Source organism: Balaenoptera acutorostrata, chromosome 19 (assembly GCF_949987535.1).
Source record: "Balaenoptera acutorostrata chromosome 19, mBalAcu1.1, whole genome shotgun sequence".
NCBI classification, from domain to species: domain Eukaryota; kingdom Metazoa; phylum Chordata; class Mammalia; order Artiodactyla; family Balaenopteridae; genus Balaenoptera; species Balaenoptera acutorostrata.
Genome location: NC_080082.1, coordinates 21,753,048 through 21,768,133, shown reverse-complemented (window position 1 = coordinate 21,768,133; position 15,086 = coordinate 21,753,048). Strand labels below are relative to the sequence as shown.

Here is a 15,086-nt window from a genome sequence, read left to right as displayed (position 1 = left end):
AAAATCATACCGTCTCTTTGTTAGAATCCAAAAATCGTGATTAAAAATTGAACATCCAGGGCTTCCCTGGTGGCGCAGTGGTTGAGAATCTGCCTGCTAATGCAGGGGACACGGGTTCGAGCCCTGGTCTGGGAAGATCCCACATGCCACGGAGCAGCTGGGCCCGTGAGCCACAATTGCTGAGCCTGCGCGTCTGGAGCCTGTGCCCCGCAACGGGAGGGGCCGCGATGGAGAAAGGCCCGCGCACCGCGATGAAGAGCGGTCCCCGCACCGCGATGAAGAGTGGCCCCCGTTTGCCGCAACTGGAGAAAGCCCTCGCACGAACCGAAGACCCAATACAGACAAAAATAAATTAATTAATTAATTAAAAAGAAAATCCTTAAAAAAAAAAAAAAAAAAAATTGAACATCCATGTTTTAAAAATGAAATGCTAATGGAAAGGAAACTTCCTAAAATACACACACACACCATAACACAAATCTTAATTTTAATCTTCTTAATTTTAATCTAACAACCAATATTATGCTTAATGATGAAACTCTAGAAGTAATATCCCCATTAAAGTAACAAGTAAAGCCATTATTATTGCTATTATTTCACATATAAAATCCAAATCTATGCAATTTGTAAAAATAACCCAAATATTAAAAAAAAGAATGAAGCAAATTGTTATTATTTAATTTTTATGTAGCTGTCTCCCTACAAAACCTAAGAAAATAAGCTTAGAAGTTATATCACTTTAGAACAATGTCCAATAATAAATGAACTAACTAAAAGAGCTATAGTTTATATTAAAAATTGTCACTTAGAAAATATACATAATTTAAAAATCTACCTCATAATAGTATCCAAAATTTAAAGTAGCTAGCCGTAAACTTAGTAAGAAATGCATAGAACAAAAATGAAGAAAACTATAAAGCATTCCTGATGGTAATAAGAAGAGAACTGAGTCAGTGGAAAGTCAGATCATGCTTCTAGATAGGAAGAATATTTTAAAATTCTTAGTTGTTAAATTAATCCATAAATTTAAGGTAAACTCAATAAAATTCATGAAGATACTTATCAGGCACCTGAAAAATAATTCTAAATTATATCTGGAGGAACAAAGAAACCAAAAGCTAAGAAAGAGTAATAAAATGAAAATAATGTAGACAAAACCCCTGTCAGATTTTAACACACATATTATACGTGTGCAACCATTAAAGAAAAATATGATACTATCATGAGAATAAATAGAATAGGGAGAGTTGATAGTCCAAAAAAAAAAAATCTAAGAGTATGTAATGTAGGTGAAAAAAAGAACGGCATTGCAAAGCAATTAGAAATGACCATTTCTTAAATGATATTTAGGAAATGGCCAACAAAGGGAGCCTGTGTATTTATTTAACATGGATAAATGATTGAAATGGGAAACATGATATATAAGAAAGAAGATAAACTAGGTGAATATTGATATCACTTTTGCATGAGGAAAGTCTTGCTAAGAATAATTTTAAGCAGAAAAACTGATACAAAAAGTGCAACATCTATACTTCAGAATATAGCATAATCAGGACTGAAAGGACATTGAAACATTGGAGAAATCTATGCAATGGGTATGATAAGTCACAAGTTAACAGCATTAAAAGATGAAGAGACTTTATAAATCAATTGCAAATTGATGAATATACAATTCAAAAACTGGGTAAAGGACATGAGTAGCTGATTTATAAAGCAAAAAAAAGAATCAGGGAATTCCCTGGTGGTCCAGTGGTTAGGGCTCCAGGCTTTGACTGCAAGGGGCATGGGTTCGATCCCTGGTCAGGGAACTAAAATCCCACATGCCACGTGGCCAAAAAAAAAGAAAAAAAAAATTTTGGACTTCCCTGATGGCGCAGTGGTTAAGAATCTGCCTGCAAATGCAGGGGACATGGGTTCAATCCTTGGTCCTCGGAAGATCCCACATGCCACGGAGCAACTAAGCCCATGTGCCACAGCTCCTGAGCCTGTGCTCCAGAGCCCTCGAGCCACAACTACTGAGCCCGTGTGCCGCAACTACTGAAGCCCGTGGCCTAGAGCCCGTGTCCTGCAACAAGAGAGGCCACCGCAATGAGAAGCCCACGCGCTCCGATGAAGAGTAGCCCCTGCTCGCTGCAACTAGAGAAAGCCCGCACACAGCAACGAAGACCCAACACAGCCAAAAATAATAAAAATAAATAAATAAATAAATAAAAGCAAAAAATAAAAAATAAAAAGAGCTTCAATGAAAAAAAAAGAATCAATACTTATTTAAAAAATCCTAACTTTACTAGTAATGAAAGGAATTGAAAATTTTAAATGTGATATGTGATTATAATTTACTTATCAATTTGTGAATCATTTAAAAAGAATAATAGTATCTAGAGTTGGCCTGAATGTGAGGAAATGGGAGCTTACCTATTTTACTGATGCTATTATAAATTGGTATAATATTTCTGATAGGCAATTTGTCAATTAAGTATCAAAAGCTTCTGATACAGTAATTCCACTCTAGGAATCTATCCTAAAAGAATAATTAGATATTTGGCAAAGGTGTGTGAAAACAACGTACTTACACAACAATAGTCAACTGATATCATATACCTTTGTAATGAAGTTAGGAGGATATTTAGGGAAAAAAAATGTTGACATAAGTATACTGATGCTGAAAAATGCATATCATGTATTATTATGTAGGGAAAAAAGCAGACATCATTTTACGGTTGCCTTTTTTAAAGATCAAAATATATGCCAAGAAAAAGTCTGGAAAGCTATAAAAATTAGCAGTGATTATTTCTGGATAGTATATTATCAAGTTATTTTATTATTTCTAATTTTATTTCTGCTTGTTTGTATTTTATAATTTTCCTACAAGGAATATGTATTAATTATGCAGTAGAAGAAACTTATAAAATTCTTTGCAAATATATTTTACAACAATTACCATGGCTGTGATTAAAATTAAACTTGAAGTACAGTTTGTCCTTTTCTATTCACACTTTCCCTGGAATACTAGATTGATGAATTTATTTTAGAGTTTTTCTCTTCTGAAGATCGTTGTTATTTGATTATGGGGTAAACAAAGATTTTTAAAGAAAATAATTAATTAGAAAAGACACAAGCTCTATATTCATAATATATAAAGTGTTACTACACGAGACAGAACCCTTTAAACACTCAAACATTTTAGTTCAATTCACTTATTGCTAGAGTGACCTTGGGCAAGTCTCTGAATCTTATGATGTTTCATATTCTTTCCTCATCTAGGAAATGGGGATAAAAATATTCAAAATGCCTACCTCCTAGGGCTGTTTAGGAACTAAGTGGAACAATGGCCATTAGCAGGTTTTATAATCCAATGAAGAACTACATAAATGAGAGGCGCTATACTCAGTATTTTTTTCTTTGCACTTTTCTTATTCATTACATGTTCCTTGTGTTTTTTAAAGATGCCATAAGTCTAATATTTTCAAAGTAAATGCATCTCAAAGCCTGGGTGGATCAGCTCTTCATTTCCCCAAACAGCACCACTCTTGATATTATTAGCCCAAGATGGACTCATATGTTGAAGAGTTATCCAGTGTTCTACTTTCCTGCTGCCTGCTGGGTTGTCTTTGAAGCTCAGACTGTAGAATGGAGTAAGATAAAAATGAAATAAAAGGCTTGTGTGTGTTAAGATGGCTTCCCCTCTTATATTTTTAAAGAGGCCGAACACTTATGCCGAGTTTAGGCAAACACAATCCTAATTATTTACATGGCATAATGGAAGTAAGCACTCAAGGAGAGAGAAATCTGATGCTTTTACTCAGCATGCTGTAAACCATTATCTCATGTTTTCTATGGAAAACAGTCTCAGCTGGGAAATTTGGTAACTCAGTAGGCTATTAATAGGATGTGGAATGTGATTACTCTTTTTGGATCACTTCAATATGTAATTACTTTTAGGATCTGGTAGAAAGAAACTCTATTAAATGATAATTATAGGACTGTATTTGCTTTAAAGTTTTGTAATAGCTCTAAACATGGGAGTTTTCATTAACTGTTTGCCATAGTTAATAAAGTCATTTTTCTTAAAAAGTAGCAATTCCCTGCAAAAGTGGTAGCTCCACAAAGGATTAGTTTCTTATAGGAAAGGGCAGGGGAAACAGATTGTGCAGTAGGTTGGCTTCTCCATGGTAATATAATCTCCTTGAAAATATAGATGGTGTCCCCGAAGAACTGTGACAAAGTGAAATATTTATAAGTCCCTAGAGAACAATAGGTCTTAGTATAATGTTTTCAGAGGGTAAACAGCAACTAAATATTATTGCACACATAAAAAGAAGACAAGGCAGGTGATGGAGGCAAAGTTGGCAAAGAAAAGCCTAGAAACACCAGCTGTTTCAGGAGGTGTCCAGCAATAAACAGGGATATTGCCAGAAATACATCCAGCAGTTAGACCTCAAATGTAAATTGGGGATTATATGAACACACAGATATAAGGATCATAATGAAATGCTCAAATCAGTCCAAGAAATAATAATAAAGTATGCCAGGTCATATCCCCCCAAATCCAAGGAGCATGGGGCACAATGGTTCAGGCTGCAACCTCTAGCCTCTGAATGTCCAGGTTTAAAATCTAGGTCTCGCTCCCACATGGCTGATTTACTTAATGGCCTGTCCCTCATTTTCCTCATCTTCAAAATGGGAATGATAATAATAATCCTTACCTATGATGCTGTTGAGAAAATTAAATAAAGTATGGGAAGGATCTTGGCACCGTGTTTAGAACATAGTTACTGGTATGTGTAATATAGATAACATTGATAATGGTGATGGGGAAAGTAATATTACTTATTAGATTAATTTAAGATCCTATAAACCTGATCTCAGTCATCAAGAAAGCAATATATCTATAACCTCGTACATAGCTAGCATGTGTCTAATGAAAACATGTGTTCAGAAGGACGACATTTTATTCCTATGTCAAATCATGGCATTTGTCTTCCTGTTTTTACAGACCTGCATTGTCACAGGCTTATAGGAACAGGTGCAGGCCAAAATAGTCTTGTCAGGAGTCAAGAAATTTATTTTTTGATCTTGGCTCTGCTATACACTTTGTCAAGGGACTGCATCAGTTTGGGCCTATACTACAACAGCAACAAAAAACAACTACTTCGAATAATTTCCAAGTCTAGAGCCTCCTTGACTAATGAAATGAGAAGTAGAAATCACATCAAATTTTGCATGTTTACAGTAGAGAAACAATGCTTTATTCATGTCCTTCAGGCAATAATTCCATAACTACCTTTAGGTATCAAGCTCTGTACCCAACCACATTGCATTAAAACTATGCTGGGAAGGGAAGGACAGCTGAAAGATTACATTACCTTACAAGGTTGAACTAATCTCTTTCAATGCTTTACTTAATATCAATATTCATAAAGCCATGCTTCCCCCTAAGGATGTATCAACCTCTTAAAAAAAAGATAAATGAAGTTGTTTACGTATTGACCCTGTAAGCCTCCCCACTTGGTTTTCGCACTGCTTCGTGAATATCAAAGCCAACAACAACAAAAAAAGTAAAATAAAATTAGACTCACTTATTCCTATGCACCAAGAAAGCCCACATCTCAAAATAAAGGTGGCATTATTATTTCTTGTTTGTTCTTCAACAGAAAGGCATTATTAAGATTAGGGGAAATACTTGTGCTCTGCAATATAAAAGCCATTTATTTTCCATTTCTACTTCTCTGAATGCACAGGAACCTTGGTACGAACCTCTGTTGTCTCTGACTGTGAAATTTGGATTGTGAATGATTTCAGGGGGTAGACTGAAGATAAATCTTGGTCCATTGGCTGTGTCATCCTTGTCATCTGCACTAATTGTAACAATTGGCTGAAAGAGAAAGGTGGCCCATAAATAAATCATGCTGACATTGGCACATCATTCATTCAAAAATTCCTGGCTGGCTGAGAAGCCTGATTTTAATTAGAGAACATAGCTCCAGAGCTAAACCAGGGCTCTGAAGCCTTCTTGGGCAGTGGGAAGTATCTCCAGGTGATGCTCTCAAAACCAAACTCTGTTTCTAAATGCTTATTCATAGCCAAGGCAGAGCAGCGTTACCTGGTTAGAAAGTGGCTTGGTCTGGTCACTCTCACAGATGAAGCCTTCATAAGGGGCAGCAAACTTGGGAGCATTGTCGTTGACGTCAAGGACCCTAATGGCCACAGGGACTTTGGCTTCCTGATGCCGGTTGTCTGAAAGGAGAGGATTGAGACAGTAAACATGTGCAAGGGAGGAATCCATGTTGGTCCAAGGTTACTCTTGGGAAAAAGTGAGCTCCAGCCACTCATTCAGGCCCTGCGGGGAAAGGCACTGTTGGCACAAAAATCACCTAAAATCCAAAGTATGCCAAATCCAATGTGAGGGGGATGTCCTAGAATAAAGGTCAACATTAGACCAGTAAGAAATAAACCACTTTTCCCTTTCTGTTGAGGTTTAATTCTAAATGCTTATAATGGAGCCTGGCCCCCTCAGAGTGTAGTCCACAACAGCAGTTCTCCAAGTGGGATCCCCAGAGGAGCATCAAACAATTTGGGAATTCGTTGGAAGTGAAAATTCTCCAACCCAACCCAAGACCTGAGTTAGAGGCTCTGAGGGTGGGATCCAGAAATCTTTGTTACAACAAGCCTTTCATGATAATCCATTGCATGATCAAGTTTGAGAACCACCGGTCTATAGGTAAAAAAGAACCCACAAATCTTGGCTCTAAGGATTCTGCTGCTCTGGGTTTAAACAAAACTGAGGATAAAGTGGGGAATCTTTCAGTGGTGGTTAAGAGTTTCAAGCTGCTACAGGCTATCAGCTCATGTGCCAAGTCTGTACCCAGTTCTGCCAAAGAAAATGAAAACATCTCTATTTGCTTATATGTCTCCCTAGATAGACGACCAAAAATAAATTTTAAAGATTGAAAAATATGTTTAAGACTAAAAAAAAAAATTGTTCTATCTCAGCTGTCTGTTATTTTCCAGAATATATAGAAAGTCTCAAAGAATAATATTTGGTAAAGTAGGATCAAAACCCTTACGATAATACTTACGGATTTCTGCTGCAAAAACTGATATGTTGAGCCAGGCAGTTTCTTCTCTATCTAAAGGTTTTGTGGTTTTAATAAAACCATCCTCTGGATTAATAGTGAAAAACCTGTCCAGGTCAGTGTGACGATCGATTGAATACCTAAACAGAATGCAAATGAGGCAATTAGACCAAGACATTCCAAGCAGCTTAATATTTGAATATTTTCTCCATGCTATATTTAAAGCAACTTTTTCAATGAATTGCTTGAGCTAGGTTTTCTTTTTAATCAGATTTACTTTTCAAACTTCATACATTAATCTTTTATAGAAATCATTTTGCTACATTGGAATTCTTTATTCAGGACAATGAATGAAAGAGCTGTTTAGCATATTTGATTGAGAAATGGAATAATATGTTGCATATCTGATTGAGAAATGGAATAACATGCTGCATATTTCTTCGTATTTACTACAATCACCCACCATCTGAATATTTATGAACCTGCATTTGGGAAGTGGGTTTGCCTTGCTCCCAAACTACTCAGAAAGTCACAAGTGTATGGAACATTTGCCAGATTTTTGCATATGAAATATTAAATAGTCTTAAGTTATCATCAAAGATCATTTACGGTACTAAAAAATCAGTTTTCTCCTTACTTAAAGGAAAATGCTAACTATATTTTGAATAAATTTATTCAATTTATTTGGTTTTAGGGGTTCTCAGGTAGCTTGGTTCTGAATTCCATTGTGAAATATGCAAAGAGGACTTGGCCATTCATTTGTAGAGCATTCTCCCCACACTTTAATGACCCCAGGCTGAGCCTAACAGCATAGTTGGAAGGTTTCAGCTACTTCTGTCCACTAGAAAATTTGCCTTTTTCTAACAAAAGACAAAAGAATTTCCAGAATATTATGGGGCAAGGTGAGGTAGAAGATGGGTCAAGAGGAGTGGTGTAGTAACGTAAAATAACTTGCCCAGGATAAAGTTCTGGAGACCTGGCTTTAATAAGTGTTGACAGTTGTCCCATGGCATCCATGGGGGATTGGATCCAGGACACCTGAGGATACCAAAACCCATGGATACTCAAGTCTCATATAAAATGGCATAATATTTGCATATAACCTACACATATCCTCCTGTACACTTTAAATCATCTATAGATTACTAAAATACTTAATACAATGTAAATGCCATGTAAATAGTTGCTGGTGTGCCACAAATTCAAGTTTTGCTTTTTGGAACTTTCTGGACTTTTTTTCCCCAAATATTTTGGACCTGTGGTTGGTTGAATCCATCGACATGGAATCCATCAACGCAGAACGCATGGATATAGAAGGCCAACTGTACATATGTCTGAAGGCATTCATTGAGGGCCATAAAACCAAAGAATATTAGAGAATATTAGCAAAGACCATGGATGTCACAGAGTTTAGTCTCTTCAATCTACAAACGATGGGATTTGCAAATGGTCTATTATCTTGCTTCTGGGGGAGCCAATATTAGAACGTGGATCTTCCAGTTCTAGATCATGTTCTTTCCAAAAGAGAGGAATTTAGTGCAGAGCAGCACTTCGCAATATAGAAAACATAAGCTCATCCATGATATCGCTGACTTCACAGCTCCCTATGAGAATGGAATGATGAGTCCCCTTCCCCAGTGAGGAGAAAGAAGATAAACTATCACACACCTCATAAATGTCAGTAGAGGCTCCGTGACTAAACCCTCAGCAGAGCTCTATGTGAAAATAAAGAGAAAATAATAGAATATTTTGTCCCTGCCACTAGGGAGTTTACTATCCAGTTGACATGACAAGACAGGCTCACAGGAAGAAAGGTAATTAACAAGTATTATTCTATAGAAGTGAAGCGCATGGATTTTGGTTTTGTAAAGTCCTAGGTACAAGTTCTTGCTTGGCTACATATACGCTGAGTGATACTGGAAAAGCCACTTAAGTTCTTTGAATTTCAGCTTACTTATCACTTAAACTAGAATATTAATAGTAACCTAACTTTTAGGTTATCCGTGAGAATTACATAAAATGATAGATGTTGAAGATGCATAACCTAGTGCCTCACACATAGTAAACAGAACAACAAATATAGCTGCTCTGATTTTTGTTGTTGTCGCTGCTATTACACATTGTGGACAGATCAAATGTCAGTCTACAGAGTATGACTTTCATACTATAGCCAGTGAAAAATCATGAAAGGCTTTTGATCATAGGAACAAATAAACTGATTCAGACTATCAGGGTGATGAATAAGATAGGGTGGGCAAGGTGGTCTGAGCTAGTGAGAGTGAAGGAAGGAACAGAGGAAACTTAAGGAGGTGATGTATTGATACTTTTTATGGAGTGAGGTGATAAGAGAGTGAGGTATAGAAGCGACAGAGGGAGATAGCCTCAACCACCAGAGGGCAGACAACAGAAGCAAGAAAAACTACAATCCTGCAGCCTGTGGACCAAAAACCACAGTTACAGAAAGAAAGAGAAGATGAAAAGGCAGAGGGCTATGTACCAGATGAAGGAACAAGAAAAAACCCCAGAAAAACAACTAAATGAAGTGGAGATAGGCAACCTTCCAGAAAAAGAATTCAGAATAGTGATAGTGAAGATGATCCAGGACCTCGGAATAAGAATGGAGGCAAAGATTGAGAAGATGCAAGAAATGATTAACAAAGACCTAGAAGAATTAAAGAACAAACAAACAGAGATGACCAATACAATAACTGAAATGAAAACTACACTAGAAGGAATCAATAGCAGAATAACTGAGGCAGAAGAACGGATAAGTGACCTGGAAGACAGAATGGTGGAATTCACTGCTGCGGAACAGACTAAAGAAAAAAGAATGAAAAGAAATGAAGACAGCCTAAGAGACCTCTGGGACAACATTAAACGCAACAACATTCGCATTATAGGGGTCCCAGAAGGAGAAGAGAGAGAGAAAGGACCAGAGAAAATATTTGAAGAGATTATAGTCGAAAACTTCCCTAACATGGGAAAGGAAATAGCCACCCAAGTCCAGGAAGCGCAGAGAGTCCCATACAGAATAAACCCAAGGAGAAACACGCCGAGACACATAGTAATCAAAGTGGCAAAAATTAAAGACAAAGAAAAATTACTGAAAGCAGCAAGGGAAAAACGACAAATAACATACAAGGGAACTCCCATAAGGTTAACAGCTGATTTCTCAGCAGAAACTCTGCAAGCCAGAAGGGAGTGGCATGAAATACTTAAAGTGATGAAAGGGAAGAACCTACAACCAAGATTACTCTACCCAGCAAGGATCTCATTTAGATTTGATGGAGAAATCAAAAGCTTTACAGACAAGCAAAAGCTAAGAGAATTCAGCACCACCAAACCAGCTCTACAACAAATGCTAAAGGAACTTCTCTAAGTGGGAAACACAAGAGAAGAAAAGGACCTACAAAAACAAACCCAAAACAATTAAGAAAATGGTCATAGGAACATACATATCGATAATTACCTTAAACGTGAATGGATTAAATGCCCCAACCAAAAGACATAGACTGGCTGAATGGATACAAAAACAAGACCCATATATATGCTGTCTACAAGAGACCCACTTCAGACCTAGGGACACATACAGACTGAAAGTGAGGGGATGGAAAAAGATATTCCATGCAAATGGAAATCAAAAGAAAGCTGGAGTAGCTATACTCATATCAGATAAAATAGACTTTAAAATAAAGAATGTTACAAGAGACAAGGAAGGACACTACATAATGATCCAGGGATCAATCCAAGAAGAAGATATAACAATTATAAATATATATGCACCCAACATAGGAGCACCTCAATACATAAGGCAACTGCTAACAGCTATAAAAGAGGAAATCGACAGTAACACAATAATAGTGGGGGACTTTAACACCTCACTTACACCAACGGACAGATCATCCAAAATGAAAATAAATAAGGAAACAGAAGCTTTAAATGACACAATAGACCAGATAGATTTAATTGATATATATAGGACATTCCATCCAAAAACGGCAGATTACACGTTCTTCTCAAGTGCACACGGAACATTCTCCAGGATAGATCACATCTTGGGTCACAAATCAAGCCTCAGTAAATTTAAGAAAATTGAAATCATATCAAGCATCTTTTCTGACCACAACGCTATGAGATTAGAAATGAATTACAGGGAAAAAAACGTAAAAAAGACAAACACATGGAGGCTAAACAATACGTTACTAAATAACCAAGAGATCACTGAAGAAATCAAACAGGAAATAAAAAAATACCTAGAGACAAATGACAATGAAAACACGACGACCCAAAACCTATAGGATGCAGCAAAAGCGGTTCTAAGAGGGAAGTTTATAGCTATACAAGCCTACCTAAAGAAACAAGAAAAATCTCAAGTAAACAATCTAACATTACACCTAAAGAAACTAGAGAAAGAAGAACAAACAAAATCCAAAGTTAGCAGAAGGAAAGAAATCATAAAGATCAGAGCAGAAATAAATGAAATAGAAACAAAGAAAACAATAGCAAAGATCAATAAAACTAAAAGTTGGTTCTTTGAGAAGATAAACAAAATTGATAAGCCATTAGCCAGACTCATCAAGAAAAAGAGGGAGAGGACTCAAATCAATAAAATCAGAAATGAAAAAGGAGAAGTTACAACAGACACCGCAGAAATACAAAACATCCTAAGAAGCTACTACAAGCAACTTTATGCCAATAAAATGGACAACCTGGAAGAAATGGACAAATTCTTAGAAAGGTATAACCTTCCAACACTGAATCAGGAAGAAACAGAAAATATCAACAGACCAATCACAAGTAATGAAATTGAAACTGTGATTAAAAATCTTCCAACAAACAAAAGTCCAGGACCAGATGGCTTCACAGGTGAATTCTATCAAACATTTAGAGAAGAGCTAACACCCATCCTTCTCAAACTCTTCCAAAAAATTGCAGAGGAAGGAACTCTCCCAAACTCATTCTATGAGGCCACCATCACCCTGATACCAAAACCAGACAAAGACACTACAAAAAAAGAAAATTACAGACCAATATCACTGATGAATATAGATGCAAAAATCCTCAACAAAATACTAGCAAACAGAATCCAACAACACATTAAAAGGATCATACACCACGATCAAGTGGGATTTATCCCAGGGATGCAAGGATTCTTCAATATACGCAAATCAATCAATGTGATACACCATATTAACAAATTGAAGAATAAAAACCATATGATCATCTCAATAGATGCAGAAAAAGCTTTTGACAAAATTCAACACCCATTTCTGATAAAAACTCTCCAGAAAGTGGGCATAGAGGGAACCTACCTCAACATAATAAAGGCCATATATGACAAACCCACAGCAAACATCATTCTCAATGGTGAAAAACTGAAAGCATTTCCTCTAAGATCAGGAACGAGACAAGGATGTCCACTCTCACCACTATTATTCAACATAGTTCTGGAAGTCCTAGCCACGGCAATCAGAGAAGAAAAAGAAATAAAAGGAATACAAATTGGAAAAGAAGAAGTAAAACTGTCACTGTTTGCGGAGGACATGATACTATACATAGAGAATCCTAAAACTGCCACCAGAAACCTGCTAGAGCTAATTAATGAATATGGTAAAGTTGCAGGTTACAAAATTAATGCACAGAAATCTCTTGCATTCCTATACACTAATGATGAAAAATCTGAAAGAGAAATTATGGAAACACTCCCATTTACCATTGCAACAAAAAGAATAAAATACCTAGGAATAAACCTACCTAGGGAGACAAAAGACCTGTATGCAGAAAACTATAAGACACTGATGAAAGAAATTAAAGATGATACCAACAGATGGAGAGATATACCATGTTCTTGGATTGGAAGAATCAACATTGTGAAAATGAGTATACTACCCAAAGCAATCTACAGATTCAATGCAATCCCTATCAAATTACCAATGGCATTTTTTACGGAGCTAGAACAAATCATCTTAAAATTTGTATGGAGACACAAAAGACCCCGAATAGCCAAAGCAGTCTTGAGGCAAAAAAATGGAGCTGGAGGAATCAGACTCCCTGACTTCAGACTATACTACAAAGCTACAGTAATCAAGACAATATGGTACTGGCACAAAAACAGAAACATAGATCAATGGAACAAGATAGAAAGCCCAGAGATTAACCCACGCACCTATGGTCAACTAATCTATGACAAAGGAGGCAAAGATATACAATGGAGAAAAGACAGTCTCTTCAATAAGTGGTGCTGGGAAAACTGGACAGCCACATGTAAAAGAATGAAATTAGAATACTCCCTAACACCATACACAAAAATAAACTCAAAATGGATTAGAGACCTAAATATAAGACTGGCCACTATAAAACTCTTAGAGGAAAACATAGGAAGAACACTCTTTGACATAAATCACAGCAAGATCTTTTTCGATCCACCTCCTAGAGTAATGGAAATAAAAACAGAAATAAACAAGTGGGACCTAATGAAACTTCAAAGCTTTTGCACAGCAAAGGAAACCATAAACAAGACGAAAAGACAACCCTCAGAATGGGAGAAAATATTTGCAAATGAATCAACGGACAAAGGATTAATCTCCAAAATATATAAACAGCTCATTCAGCTCAATATCAAAGAAACAAACACCCCAATCCAAAAATGGGCAGAAGACCTAAATAGACATTTCTCCAAAGAAGACATACAGACGGCCACAAAGCACATGAAAAGATGCTCAACATCACTAATTATTAGAGAAATGCAAATCAAAACTACAATGAGGTATCACCTCACTCCTGTTAGAATGGGCATCATCAGAAAATCTACAAACAACAAATGCTGGAGAGGGTGTGGAGAAAAGGGAACCCTCTTGCACTGTTGGTGGGAATGTAAATTGATACAGCCACTATGGAGAACAGTATGGAGGTTCCTTAAAAAACTAAAAATAGAATTACCATATGACCCAGCAATCCCACTACTGGGCATATACCCAGAGAAAACCGTAATTCAAAAAGACACGTGCACCCGAATGTTCATTGCAGCACTATTTACAATAGCCAGGTCATGGAAGCAACCTAAATGCCCATCGACAGATGAATGGATAAAGAAGATGTGGTACATATATACAATGGAATATTACTCAGCCATAAAAATGAACGAAATTGAGTCATTTGTTGAGAAGTGGATGGATCTAGAGACTGTCATACAGAGTGAAGTAAGTCAGAAAGAGAAAAACAAATATCGTATATTAATGCATGTATGTGGAACCTAGAAAAATGGTACAGATGAGCCAGTTTGCAGGGCAGAAGTTGAGACACAGATGTAGAGAATGGACATATGGACACCAAGGGGGGAAAACTGCGATGAGGTGGGGATGGTGGTGTGCTGAATTGGGCGATTGGGATTGACATGTATACACTGATGTGTATAAAACTGATGCCTAATAAGAACCTGCAGTATAAAAAAACAAACAAAACAACTAATACTAAACTTTCATTGGGTTATTTGTATGGAAATATGTTAATATAAATGTTTCAGACATTACATGAAATTTCTAAAAATCTTATATTTGTATTTGTATGGAAATATGTTAATATAAATGTTTCAGACATTATATGAAATTTCTAAAAATCTTATATTTGTATTTGTATGGAAATATGTATGGAAATATGTTAATATAAATGTTTCAGACATTACATGAAATTTCTAAAAAAAAAAAAAAAAAAAAAAAAAAAGAAGCGACAGAGGGAATAGAAGACTATGTGATAAAGACAGAACCAGTAGGACTCAGTTGATATTTGGAGATCTGTGGGAGTCTGGGAGAGTCCTTGACAGTTTCTAGCCTGAGTGTCACAGAGAGGGAGACATTGGGAAATACAAAGTCAACTTACCAGGAAGGAGAGGTTGAATTTCCACTAGGACTATGCTGCCACACCAGGAGAGCAAGATTCAACTTTATCAGAGGTTTCACAGAGTCAGGGGTATAGTCGGTCTTTTTTTTTAAAGTATGTCACAAGAAGTATAGG

The 15,086-nt window shown here is 36.5% G+C and overlaps 1 protein-coding gene across 2 annotated transcripts in view; it reads right to left on the bottom strand.

The window, feature by feature from the left end:
- Nucleotides 1-15,086, bottom strand: part of CDH11 (cadherin 11) — a 148,392-nt gene that overhangs the window by 12,473 nt on the left and 120,833 nt on the right. For both annotated transcript variants that reach the window (XM_007198049.3, XM_007198052.2), the window contains 3 exons: nt 7,080-7,216; nt 6,104-6,237; nt 5,758-5,875 (listed from right to left, as the gene is read on the bottom strand). In XM_007198049.3, coding sequence (XP_007198111.1) covers nt 5,758-5,875; nt 6,104-6,237; nt 7,080-7,216 — 389 coding nt within the window. The remainder of the gene's footprint in view (nt 1-5,757; nt 5,876-6,103; nt 6,238-7,079; nt 7,217-15,086) is intronic.